Raw genomic sequence first — 11,602 nt, forward strand, 5'->3', positions numbered from 1 at the left:
TTAATTAAAAAAAAGATATAATTTAGATCGAATGATACGTTTGGAAAATGTCAAGTAGCATAGATATCTGTAGATTGATAATATGACTCGAATCGGAATGCTCGCGTCGAAATATATGCGAGTGGCGAGGGTAGAAAGGGGGATGCTTGGTCGGGAGATCGAAGGAGAGAGCAGGCGCACGGAAAGCTCAGAGATACGGAAGGGACTAACGCCCAGCTACCCGGTAAATTGTGTCTTCTTGTTCGTGGCTCGCATCAAACGCACCCCCGACCTCTAAATCCATTTTAAGCTTGATCATTATCACTGAATTTTTCGATACACCATAAAGATAACGTTCATTTACCTTACCTACGAAACCAATTATATTCCTACGCTTCTTTCATGTTCATTTACGTGGGATTTTCTGAAAGAGGACAAAATCAAAAATTATTGTCCTTAGCTCGCATCTTTCGTTTAAGTGCACAACGAAGTGGATAATGAAATAACGACAAATTACGAACTACATTCGGATTTGAAAGTGTAGACTCGAAAAAATGATTTACGACTAATAAAGTGCATCAAGCAATATTTAGATTATAATTTTGAAATATCTTGTCTGGTATTTCAAAAGAGCCAAGCAAAATTTGATTGAAAAAAAATATCAACAATGAGGTTGATCAAAAAAATGAAGTACCATCTCATCCTTTTCTTTCATCTCTGTTTATTGACTATAATCGAAGTGTCAACCGAAAACGCGGATTGCAATTATCATCTGACCGCTCCAAAAGGTGTTATCAAAACACCAAACTTTCCTAAAGCTTTTCCAGTACCCATAATGTGTAGATGGGTGATCGATGTTTCTGACATACCTTCGACGAATAGTTCGATAGTCGTCTATATGACGCAGCTTTACGTTTACAAAGGTCTCAAATTGACCGAGTACGCGTATTACGAGTCAGAGACGACAAATTATGGCGCGAGTTTGATCAAAGAAATAACGGAGGGTAACGTTTTCGAATATCGCTGGTTCAGAACTTTTCGCCCATTTCTCGTCTTAGAATTTGAACTTGATCGACTTGAAGGAAATCATGTACGTGTCTTGGACGATCTTTTGGACGTATATGGTTTTAACGTCACATATCAAATGACAGAAGAAGAACCAAATTCAAATGCTTGTTCCGTTAGCGAATGTTCTTTTACAGGAAATTGTCTTTTATCTGCAGATTATACGTATGTTCATTTATCCTCTAATGAACATTTTTCCTTTAAACATTTTCATTGTTATTGATTCTTTAAATACAGGACTTTTTCCTGCGAGTGTTTTCCTCGTTTTTACGGAGATAAATGTAACGAAGGACCACTTTGTTTTGACGATCAACAAAACTCTATTTGTCTAAATGGTGGCACCTGCAAGTATGAACAAAAATATCTGTATATTTATATATGAAAATGAAAATATAACTTTGCATATATCAAAGGACTTTTACATACCTTTTAGACATCTCGGAGCAAAAGCAGTACACTGTGATTGCCTTCCTGGCTACGTTGGACAAAATTGTGAAATTCAACTATTGGAAACTATGAATACTGGTAAGATAATTTTAAATATGTTTCCAATGGATACATCTAAATTTGGTACAATGATTTATTTATAGAATGCGGAGGAGAAAGTTGCATATTGCAATGCCCTTATTACAAGGAGGAGCAACGACCGTGTGCTTGTACAAATGGCAAAAGGATATATAACAGTAAATATCGATAAATTCATTTTTTTTTTTTTTCAGTAAGATATGACAGAAATATTAAAAATAACTGTACACGTTCTCTTGTTACATATATTTTCAGATCGGTCGAGATACGAGTGCAGAATAAAATTATCAAAAACTACTCCACTTCGTTCAACATCGATAGCTCAGCAGGGAAATTTAGAGTCTTATCTTACAAAACCGGTAAGTTTGTAATTGAGCATACTTTTACACATTTACAAGCGAACTAGTTAATGAATTGCCATACGCAAACATCGCTATATCCATTATTTTCCTTCCGCGTATTTTCCGGCAATTCATATTGACGTAATAGTTTAAGATATTTCTTCAATTTATCTGTAAGTCCATGCCTCCCAGGATCACCAAGAAATATTCGTGTTCCTTTCTTGGCTGCATCAAGTAGCCAAGGTATTAAAATCTCGGTTAATTCTTCTTCGTAAAGTAAATCTCCGATAAAAATAACATCGTAGCATTTTTCGAGTGGTCTATCCAATAAATTATCCCACGATACTTGAACGTCCACGCCATTTAATGTAGCATTCATGAGCGTGGCTATGCAGGCAACTACAAAAAATCAAAGAAAAATCAATTGGTGCATTCATTCACGTGCAACATATTTTTTGTTTTATTCATCTCTCGTTTATTGCTTTTACAATACTCTTTCTCTCTCTCTCTATATATATATATATTATATATAAATTGACGCAATTTACGTTACTTACTACGTAAATAAAATCGAGACTATAAGAGAGAAAAAATGTTGTTATTTCAAGTTTGGTATGCAAGAAGGTAGTACCGAGAATGGACCACCTGACTTTCACTGACGCACGAGACTTTGTCTTCTAGCTTCACGTGTATACAGTCATATATATATATATATATAGCTGGGGGAAGCCCAACAATATTGAGCTGCGCAACCGTTCGATCTAAGAGAATCTTTTCAATGTAGGTTCAATCTACAAAAATCATTCTTATGTAACAGGATTTCTATTTAAAAAAAAAAAATTTAGAAAGAAAAGGAGAAAAAAAGTTAATGAAATTCCAAAAAATTGCGCAATACGTAACTCGGTTAAATACAACTTGTGCTAGATTTCATTCCATCTTTTTATAGACATGGTTACGAAGAAAATACAAGACTCTTATCGTTTGTAAAGAAGATACATATACATATATATATATATATATATAACTGCATTGATAGTGAATCATTCTTTGAGGAATTCATTTTTATCTGTGTTTATGCTTGACCGGAAACGTCAACTTGACAATAAATAGAATCATTCATCTTTCTACGTATATACGATTATCAAAAACATGCAATAGATATACAACCTAATGCATTTACCAAAGAAACTTTCTTTCGCTGACGTTGATCAGATATTTAACAGGTATTTCCATCAAAGAACTACCTAGAAACTGCTCATAATTAAAATATTTTATATTTAATTATAAATATGCTACGCAAAAATAGTCTCAAATTAATTGAGAACATTTCTCGGATAATTCCTCAAAGTTTTCCCAATTTTTCTCTAAACATATTAAAAACATCATTTGACGAACCTTTATCGATGTCATTTGCCATAACATTACGAATTCCAAGTAGTTTAGCTGCTATAGCTGTAGCCCCGCAACCAGTTCCGAGATCCAATACGTTCATATCCTTCTTAGAATGCATAAATATATTTGTTTGTTTCTCGAATATGAACTTAACTAGGCCTTGACCACCCGGCCAGTATATGGACCAAAATGGATTGGTCAAAGTTTGTATTTCCACTTGGTCGAGTTTTTGTTTAATTTTATCAAACGAATCATAATATAAAGAACATCTAGGTGTTAAAAGAAAAAGCTTTAAATCAGGGGTCATGTGATCGTTAGTGATCTCCGTATACTTTAAAATGGTGTCTACAATTTTGGCTCGTTCAATGATATCTCGATCAACAATTTGCCAATTTCTATTTCTAATTGTTTCGATAAGATTTCCTGGTACATTTGTCGATATTGGTCGTTTAATCAAAGCGCGCAAAGCGTGCAAAGTCTTAACACCTCCTTTCATATCTCGAATTCTGAAAAATGCATTTCTTTTTAGTAAGAATAATTGTTTAAAAAATCCCTGGTTTTGTAATCGAACGTAACGAAACGGAATGCCATTGACCGCCTTTTTTTACGCTTCGTCATCCCGTCTGGTAAACACACGGTTGATGTTCTTTAAACACGTTGGGAATCCCGCCAGTTCTAAAAATGTTCGCGCATAAATAAGCTTTGTATATGTATGGATGCATCATAAGCAGCACGAGAACGTATAAATTCTCGTGGCACGTTTTTACGAAGTACGATAGGAAATGAACAAAAGTATGTCGTAGACTCACAAATTTTATCGACAATCTATCTATATCGGAGTTTATCTAACGCACAGAACATACTGCATACATACTCTCCTAATTATCGATAATACTCTAAGCTTTTGGAAAGAGAAGAGACGAGACAAGGAACAAAAAAATATGACGAAACGAGAGAGCTTTTATCATCTTTCTTGATATTTATCTTTGCACACATATGCTATTCGCGATAGACGTCGATGATAATGGGTGTGCTGTTATCGATTACACGCATACTTCAACGAAATGTTGTAACATGTGTAGCCTAGTATATGTACACAATTAATATATTGACTAGACGCAATCGATGATCGTCTCTCGTGTATCGTGGTCGTCTAACGCGTGTCGTATTTTCCTATATGATGAAACTTTTCTTCTACGATGCAAATTCGTTTTTAAAGATTTCCGGAGAGAAAGAGAGTGTGTGCTATATAGTGTGTAAAAAGACGAGATAAATTCGTCTTTCCTTGTTGATCAAAGTTGCGTGTCATGAAGCAAACAACGATTAAATATAATAAGTTAAAAAGTTTTCAAGGAAAGAGCAATTTTGCGATGTTTCTTTTTGTTTAGTTGGGTATGAGGAAAAATATTAATTAAAAATACGAGATATACATATACCTTGAGTGTTTCTCTCTTCGTTGGGATTTATCGATAAACCGTCGTGTGTTGTTCTGTGTATACAAAGGGGCACGGCTTATCTGGTATATCCATGGAAACATTTGGCGGTTCTCCACCGTACGGGAAGGAAAGAGAAAAGTGGGAGAGAAGATGGGTTTATAAAAGCGCGACACTCGGTGCACCGTTATCATTCTTTAGGAAGAACGAATCACGAGAGGAACATATACAGTGGTATAACATACGTTCGTGAGATTAATCCTCCCCTCCATTTTCAACTCCCATCATTGTGCGCGAGTGTGATAGAAGAGCAAAGGATTGCACAACGTTGCGTTTACTGTAATCCAAACTATAAGTGGACATTGAAATACTTGGACGAGCAGAGGAAAGAAAGGGAAAAGTGGGCTGTGTCCGTGACAAATCGACGTTGAAAATAAAGCACATTCGAAGCTCCCAGTGAAGGATACAATCGGCTATGATCGACGTGGAAACGCTTACCGATATGAGCTGCTATCAAGGATTACAATCTTTTCCTATGAGCACGATGGCGGAAAGGTAATTATGCAAATTCGCATAGGTTCGAGGAAATGTTTGCTTAGAGTCTTAGTTCAAATGAATTTCATGTACAAATCTCTGTAGTTTGTTCGATTACTTATTTCGAAGGAAAATCAAAATTGTTAGTATGGAGAACAAAAACTCGTGTTTCAGCGCAAAGCCAACGTGGAACATGAATTCTCGAGATAGTAAGTGTTCTCGCAAAAACAATATAACTTGTGGTATATTGCCGACTCTTCGTGCCCTGGCATCTCGAGAATGCAACGACCAAGGCAGCGTCTGTTTGGTACCACTCGACGTTGAAATGGATGCTGCCATTCATCTTCAAATGATCTTGCTCGAGGCTTACTGTCGTGAAATTGGAATAAGAGTATCGAGAGTACCGTTAAATACGCTGCAAGATTTACTTGGTCCAGGACATTCGGATCTCTCCTGCGTTCTTATCGACGATCCTTATTTTACGGATCCACCTGAATGAGCAAAAAGAAGAACAACAACAAGAGTCGACTTTCTCTTTTCAGGTACGATATTACTTACGCGTGTTTGAACCAACAAGGTTCAATGAACCCCCATCCATCGACGATGTTCTTTGCGATGGGTCGGCGCCTTCGGATTGGTCAATACTTCTACTCAGAAGACACATGACCTACATTGTTTTGGCGAATCGCTCACGTTCGCGTCATCTACTTACGTGACTTTGATCTACGATTTAACAAATGTTTATACATTAGCAATGTAATTATTTTTTTCTTCTATTATGTGATACAATTTGTATAAATTTGTACGATCGATCGTTGTAAAGGAATTAAAAGATAACAATGTTATAATTAGGAGTTGACATGGACTAGTGTATTTTTTATTCCTACTTTCCTCCTTACCTTCTTCTAATCTTGCTTAATGAATTTTATTCATATGAATTTCATTCATTCCTTCGCAGCTGATCAAACATTTGAAGAGTTCTAATATATCTTCCATGGAGGACCTCGAGATCCTGAGCATGACGTGAGTAGGTATATTAAAGCAAACAAATCTTAAAGCATTGCAGCTGCAATGTCTTAAGCAACAAATTATATCACAATTAACGTAATTAGATTCCTCGTTTCAATTGAACATTCGTTCAGTCAATAATTTACCTTAATGCAGGCCTTCGTCGGAGATAACTTTTGAATTTTTTGCCAATTCGGATGATGGGGATAAAATTCGAGAATCGTTAAATCGTTTAGTTCAACGACGTCGTCTCGGGGATTTAGCTCTTGAATCTACGCACTTTACTTTTCAACAAAAACCCGCGTTTAGATTGCAGGTATGAAGAATTTTCCAAATTCGATGTAATGTAATTGGACGTAACGAATTTGACGTTATTGATTTTGCTTAGAATTTACGTTTGGATCGTTCGAATGAACACGAGGTTCATCTAGGCGATGAAATCAATCTCCATTGCGTTGCCCAGGGAAGTAATGGTATTCATTTTATCTGGTACAAAGACAATATGTTGATAAACGTGAAAAAAGCAAACAGGTAACTACGTAATAAGATTATAATATCATTTGGTTTTACTCTTTAACGAGGGTACCGTTTATTCATGTTCATCCAGAGGAATTCGATACGAGGATCTTCCTAACGATGGATTGGATATGTATGCGTCAATATTAAGAATCGATAAGGCGACCACATTGGACGGTGGTCAATACACGTGCCAAGCTATTGATCGGAACGTACAACAATGTAAAAGTCTTTACGTACAAGTGAAAAATGATCCGGATGTAAAGGTCACGCCAATGAGTATTACTGTAGAAAAGGTACAAATCTTTTTCCAATTGATTTGAAAAGAAGACTCAATACTCAAACTCGTATATGTCAAATGAAAGTAAGATAGAAAGAAAATATACAAAAAATTCCAGGGTAGTAATATACAACTGACGTGCACAACACCAAATATGCACAGCACAGGTATAGGATTTGGTTGGACGAAAAATCGTGCGTTACTTAAATTGGAACCAGGTAGTGAAATTTGGGAAGACCTTTATCCAGACGGTAGCATTTTAAAAATTACAAACGTTCAGGTAGAAATGTCATTTGAAATGGAATATTGTCATCGACAAGAAATATTCAATTTGATTTATTATTGAAATGAAAATAATTGTAGAAATCGGCGATATACACGTGCAACGTGGCACATCGATCGATGTCCGTACGAGTAGAATTGACGAATCGAACTTTGGTACGAATTTGTCCAAAGGAAATATCTTGGGCTGAAAAATGGCCTGACACAGCTCCTGGTTCGGAAGCTTTGATCGATTGTCCACGACATTTTGTCGGACCTAAAGTATCGAGACTGTGCTCGATGAGAGATGCAACAACTCCCGAATGGTTGATGCCAGATTTTTCCAATTGTCTTTACGAGCCCTTCATTCGTCCTTACAATAAAGTTAGTCTCTCCTGCTAATATTAATCATCGAATTCTTGAGACTTTATTTTGTTCCTTTCGCTGTTCGTAGTTTCGTAGCTTGACTCTAGGCTATCAAAATACAACAGGCTCGGAAACGATTCTAGCCCTTTGGGAAGTACTAAGATCGCGCGAAATATCCCTCTATCCGAACGAAGCTGATGGTATTTTAAGCATACTCATAGAAATCGAACATTACCAACGTAGAATCGATCCATCCGATTTGCATCGGTCTGCCGAAGCTCTGACGCATATCGTCAATCACATATTAAACGACGAAAATTCCATTTTAAATCCACAGGTAAAGACTTTGACAATTACTGTTATTATTATTTGTTATTATTATTATTGCCCTGACTGTAAAAATCATTTTTTAGAGAGTATGGGTATTACTGCAAATGGTTGAACGAAACCTGATACATTGGTCGAAAAAGTTAAATCAAGGCTGCTTTCACTTGTCCCTGTCATCGATGGTCGTCGATATTCAACCCTTGCAATTTCATAGCAATGAAGGCTTCACGCACTCTCTTGAAATTCCAACAAACGATGACACGTATGCATTTATGCAACGCATATCCTTAACAAATACTGGAAATATTGAAAAATATATTTGTTTGACAGATATCCTGATTGGTATAAAGACACAATCGGTATACGTTTATGGAAAAAGAGATTTAGAGATGGCAGAAGCAATACTACGTACAAAGGAATCGTCATTGTCTATAAGACTGTTTCTAACTTTCTTCCAAAAGTATACATCAAAGAGTTTGAGTAAGCACCACGTGAATACTTAGACGAAAATACTAGAATACACGAACGTTATTTAATGCAGTTTGTTTTAAATTTTAGCAACGGTACAGAACTAGAATATCGAATTAATTCTCACGCTATCACGGTAACCGTGGCTTCCTTCAAATCTGACAAAAATAGTAAAATTTGGTTGGATCTAGAAATGAAACAATTAGAAAATCATTCTGGCCCTTGGAATGTTTCATGTGGTCTTATGGATCATTCAGGTTCTTGGAATTTAAATGATTGTATATCAAGTACAATTCCAGACGATCTTACGACCCATTGCTTGTGTCCTAATACCGGCACCGTTGCTCTTTTTTTAACTGCTAGGATTGTAAGGGTAATTATTTTTGGAAAGTTTGAGAAACCTTTAGATAGATATATTCACATTTTCGTTTGCACAAAAAGAATTGTTCTTTTACAGATGGTATTACCAAAGAAGGAACAAACAACTTCTATCGTGATACTCGGTTGTGCAAGCTGTCTGGTTCAATGCTCCTTAACATTATTCTTTCTTAGCGTACATTGGTGGAAAAATCGGAGTTGGTTAAATTTTTTGAAAGTCCAATGTTGCGGTGCTCTGATCGGCGCAATGGCTTTGTTCATTTATGCGATATGTGGTAACTTTTCTGATGTACGAAAATATCAATGTATCTTATATTTGTTCATTATGCGTTTATCACATTGCTTATCTGACAACTTTACATTACATTTGTCTTACAGAGTAACTACTATCTCATTGCAATAGGATTAGAAGCATTTCTTTTAGTTGGCATGTCGACTCCTATATCCGAGGCTCTCATAATATATTCTCAGTTTGTTCATATACGACCGAATCAGCATCTTCACATGAAGATCACAGTAATCGCTGTTATTACAGGTATACGATGTATTGCAAATGAATTCAAAGAGGCAACCAGCATTTATAATAAAATACTTCAATAAATTATTTGTATGTTTTGAAACGATAACTTTGTCTAGGGGTACCAATTTTGGCTGTACTTGCCACCGAACTTACTCGCAAAAGTACTGGCTGGCGACACGAATCTTGGTGGCTGATTCATGGAAGTGGAGTATATAATATATTCGTAACATGTACAACCATGATGTCTTGCGTCTTTGCGATACTCTATTTGGGTGTCATTCATGAGGCTCGTGCTCTCGTAGAGAAAAATTTGATGAAGAAAGAAACCATAAAATCGAGGTAAGAATGGTGGACAAGTAATATTGATTGATTAAATTATATCTACAATTATTTGACTATAACAGAAATAAAGAGATTTTCTTTATCTACAGGACGCGGTTATTGCATCGTGCAGCTGTAGTTATATGTGGCATTATTGCCACGGAAACGTCTTCAATCTTCTACATAAATTCGACTTCTATAATTTATCAATATATCTTTGCATCGTTATCTACCATTTTAGTAAGTATCTGAATTTTCTATATCGTTTATTTGTTGATTAAAAAAAATGAAAATGAATAAAATACCATACCGAATTTATATACAGGGTTTCATCATATCAATAGCATACGTTTCTAGCAGTGACATTAATTTACTTAGACCAATACTACCAAAACTTAAATGGAAATTGGAAACGAGCAACGAACGAATTTCAGTGCCGATCAAAGGTATCGAATGTTTTATGTTAATGCATCTAATAAATGAATGAATGAATGAGTGAGCGAGCGGATGATATAAATAATAAATAAATAATATGTAATTTTGTTGGTATGCAGTATGTTCAAAAATTGAGGCAGAAATGCAAAACGACGCGATACCACCACCTCCGTCATCTATATTGGCCGAACCCTACATAGAAATCCGAGGAGTAGCGGCTGGTAGCATAGATACGAGAGAATTTACTACTGAAACTTCGTCTTCCGTTGCTGGCAGGTACTTGCCTGAAATTCGAATTGATCGACCAGACGACATCAATCTTGAAAACTATAGTACTAGCCCGCGAAAGTATCAAGAAGCATTCGATAGTGCTTTTGCTAAGCGAACTTCTCAATGTCTCGCCGAGTCTTATGGTGTTAGTGTTACAGATCGTAATGCTTTTCGAGATCTTGCAATTCATCAAAACATTCCATCGGAATGTTCAGCTAAACTTCTTTGTAGCGCTGACATAGAATCACGTTTGGGTGCAATGCCAGACGTAACGTTGGCAATCAAAACGGACGTAGAACATTTAACGAACGTCGAATTAAAAGCGAGAGAACATGTGAACGTTATTCCCGACATTGCTAATACAACGGAACGCAAACAACCCGATGGCGAGGAAAAAATGCCAGAAATTCGGATAACAAGTTGCGAGACTACCACTTCTGGCATGTTGGATCGTATCTCGCATGATCTCGATTATCTTTTAAATCGCACGCACACCAAAGAAGAAGTATAGACTTTTTCATGATTTATTTGTAATAAACATTTTCATGAATTTTCCTTTCGTCTTGCGTTTTAACGGCGCGCCACTTCCATCTTATTAGAAATTCATTATATGTATATTTCGAATCGAGCGTATTTATTTTTCGAAAATTCTTCTGCCAATTGCAACGATTTATTGAACGATAAGACAGTAATGCTTGCCGCTTAAATTTCATTTATTTAATATTTTTATGGCATAGTTATTAGATTCCAAATTATTCGTTTGATTTCTGCAAAAGCATAAGTCCTAGAGGAAACTCCATACAACATTGTTATACAATGTATCATGTTGCGTAATATTATATGCGTTCTGTGATTTTATTTCTATAAGAAAAGACATCGTGAAATTTGTATTATAAAAAAAAAAAAAAAAAAAAAGAGAAAAATATAAATAAAAAATAATAAAGGCGTGCTTAAGGTCATATTTGAGATCTGAGTAGTAGCCTTCTATCGTGATACTCCATCCATACACCAGTTTTCTATAAATAATTCAATAATTCTCTTTAACTGTAAAGATCTAAGAATAAAACTTTATAGCACAATTGTTCGCTCGAAATAATTGCTCTAATCGCCCATCCATCATGATATTATGAAACAATACGAAATATATGAGATGTATTTTAAAGAAAAAGAAAAAAAAGAAAAA

The 11,602-nt window shown here is 35.7% G+C and overlaps 3 protein-coding genes across 7 annotated transcripts; 2 read left to right on the forward strand and 1 right to left on the reverse strand.

Annotated features, from left to right (window-relative positions):
* Positions 1–35: 35 nt before the first annotated feature.
* On the forward strand, positions 36–11,498 carry LOC107067443 (uncharacterized). Of its 2 annotated transcripts, none has more exons than XM_015322968.2 (21): positions 36–1,209; positions 1,282–1,392; positions 1,478–1,569; positions 1,635–1,727; positions 1,825–1,928; positions 6,228–6,292; positions 6,434–6,593; positions 6,666–6,808; positions 6,885–7,089; positions 7,192–7,353; positions 7,437–7,718; positions 7,789–8,037; positions 8,114–8,289; positions 8,358–8,507; positions 8,586–8,868; positions 8,953–9,162; positions 9,252–9,408; positions 9,510–9,732; positions 9,825–9,954; positions 10,040–10,160; positions 10,269–11,498. In XM_015322968.2, the coding sequence occupies exons 1-21, from the start codon at positions 647–649 to the stop codon at positions 10,928–10,930; spliced, it is 4,341 nt and encodes a 1,446-aa protein (XP_015178454.1). In that variant the 5' UTR covers positions 36–646; the 3' UTR covers positions 10,931–11,498. The 2 variants fall into 2 exon arrangements, with proteins under 2 accessions (XP_015178454.1, XP_015178455.1); XM_015322969.2 differs by having other exon boundaries at positions 8,586–8,862.
* On the reverse strand, positions 1,797–4,948 carry LOC107067445 (electron transfer flavoprotein beta subunit lysine methyltransferase). Of its 4 annotated transcripts, none has more exons than XM_089177232.1 (3): positions 4,739–4,948; positions 3,306–3,408; positions 1,797–2,309 (listed from the first exon to the last, which is right to left on the reverse strand). In XM_089177232.1, the coding sequence occupies exons 2-3, from the start codon at positions 3,400–3,402 to the stop codon at positions 1,972–1,974; spliced, it is 435 nt and encodes a 144-aa protein (XP_089033358.1). In that variant the 5' UTR covers positions 3,403–3,408; positions 4,739–4,948; the 3' UTR covers positions 1,797–1,971. The 4 variants fall into 4 exon arrangements, with proteins under 4 accessions (XP_089033358.1, XP_089033357.1, XP_015178459.1 ...); XM_089177231.1 differs by having other exon boundaries at positions 3,306–3,571; XM_015322973.2 differs by having other exon boundaries at positions 3,306–3,808.
* On the forward strand, positions 4,984–6,128 carry LOC107067446 (uncharacterized). The gene is made up of 2 exons (XM_015322976.2): positions 4,984–5,290; positions 5,444–6,128. Exons 1-2 carry the CDS (start codon positions 5,211–5,213, stop codon positions 5,766–5,768), a joined length of 405 nt encoding a protein of 134 aa, XP_015178462.1. The 5' UTR covers positions 4,984–5,210; the 3' UTR covers positions 5,769–6,128.
* Positions 11,499–11,602: the final 104 nt, after the last annotated feature.

The sequence above is a fragment of the Polistes dominula genome, unplaced genomic scaffold (genome assembly GCF_049000335.1).
Source record: "Polistes dominula isolate Pdom_NZ unplaced genomic scaffold, Pdom_raw_medaka contig_20, whole genome shotgun sequence".
In the NCBI taxonomy this organism is placed as follows: domain Eukaryota; kingdom Metazoa; phylum Arthropoda; class Insecta; order Hymenoptera; family Vespidae; genus Polistes; species Polistes dominula.

What these genes read in the sequence shown, in the direction of transcription:
- LOC107067445 (XM_015322973.2), bottom strand. Translation starts at nt 4,929, where the DNA reads ATGATAACGGTGCACCGAGTGTCGCGCTTTTATAAACCCATCTTCTCT. An exon ending in CGAAGAGAGAAACACTCAAG is followed by an intron (nt 3,809 to 4,738) that starts GTATATGTATAT and finishes TGCATTTTTCAG; the next exon opens with AATTCGAGATATGAAAGGAG. An exon ending in GGCAAATGACATCGATAAAG is followed by an intron (nt 2,310 to 3,305) that starts GTTCGTCAAATG and finishes GATTTTTTGTAG; the next exon opens with TTGCCTGCATAGCCACGCTC.
- LOC107067446 (XM_015322976.2), top strand. Translation starts at nt 5,211, where the DNA reads ATGATCGACGTGGAAACGCTTACCGATATGAGCTGCTATCAAGGATTA. An exon ending in ATGAGCACGATGGCGGAAAG is followed by an intron (nt 5,291 to 5,443) that starts GTAATTATGCAA and finishes CTCGTGTTTCAG; the next exon opens with CGCAAAGCCAACGTGGAACA.
- LOC107067443 (XM_015322968.2), top strand. Translation starts at nt 647, where the DNA reads ATGAGGTTGATCAAAAAAATGAAGTACCATCTCATCCTTTTCTTTCAT. An exon ending in GTATACATCAAAGAGTTTGA is followed by an intron (nt 8,508 to 8,585) that starts GTAAGCACCACG and finishes TTTAAATTTTAG; the next exon opens with CAACGGTACAGAACTAGAAT. An exon ending in CATCGTTATCTACCATTTTA is followed by an intron (nt 9,955 to 10,039) that starts GTAAGTATCTGA and finishes ATTTATATACAG; the next exon opens with GGTTTCATCATATCAATAGC.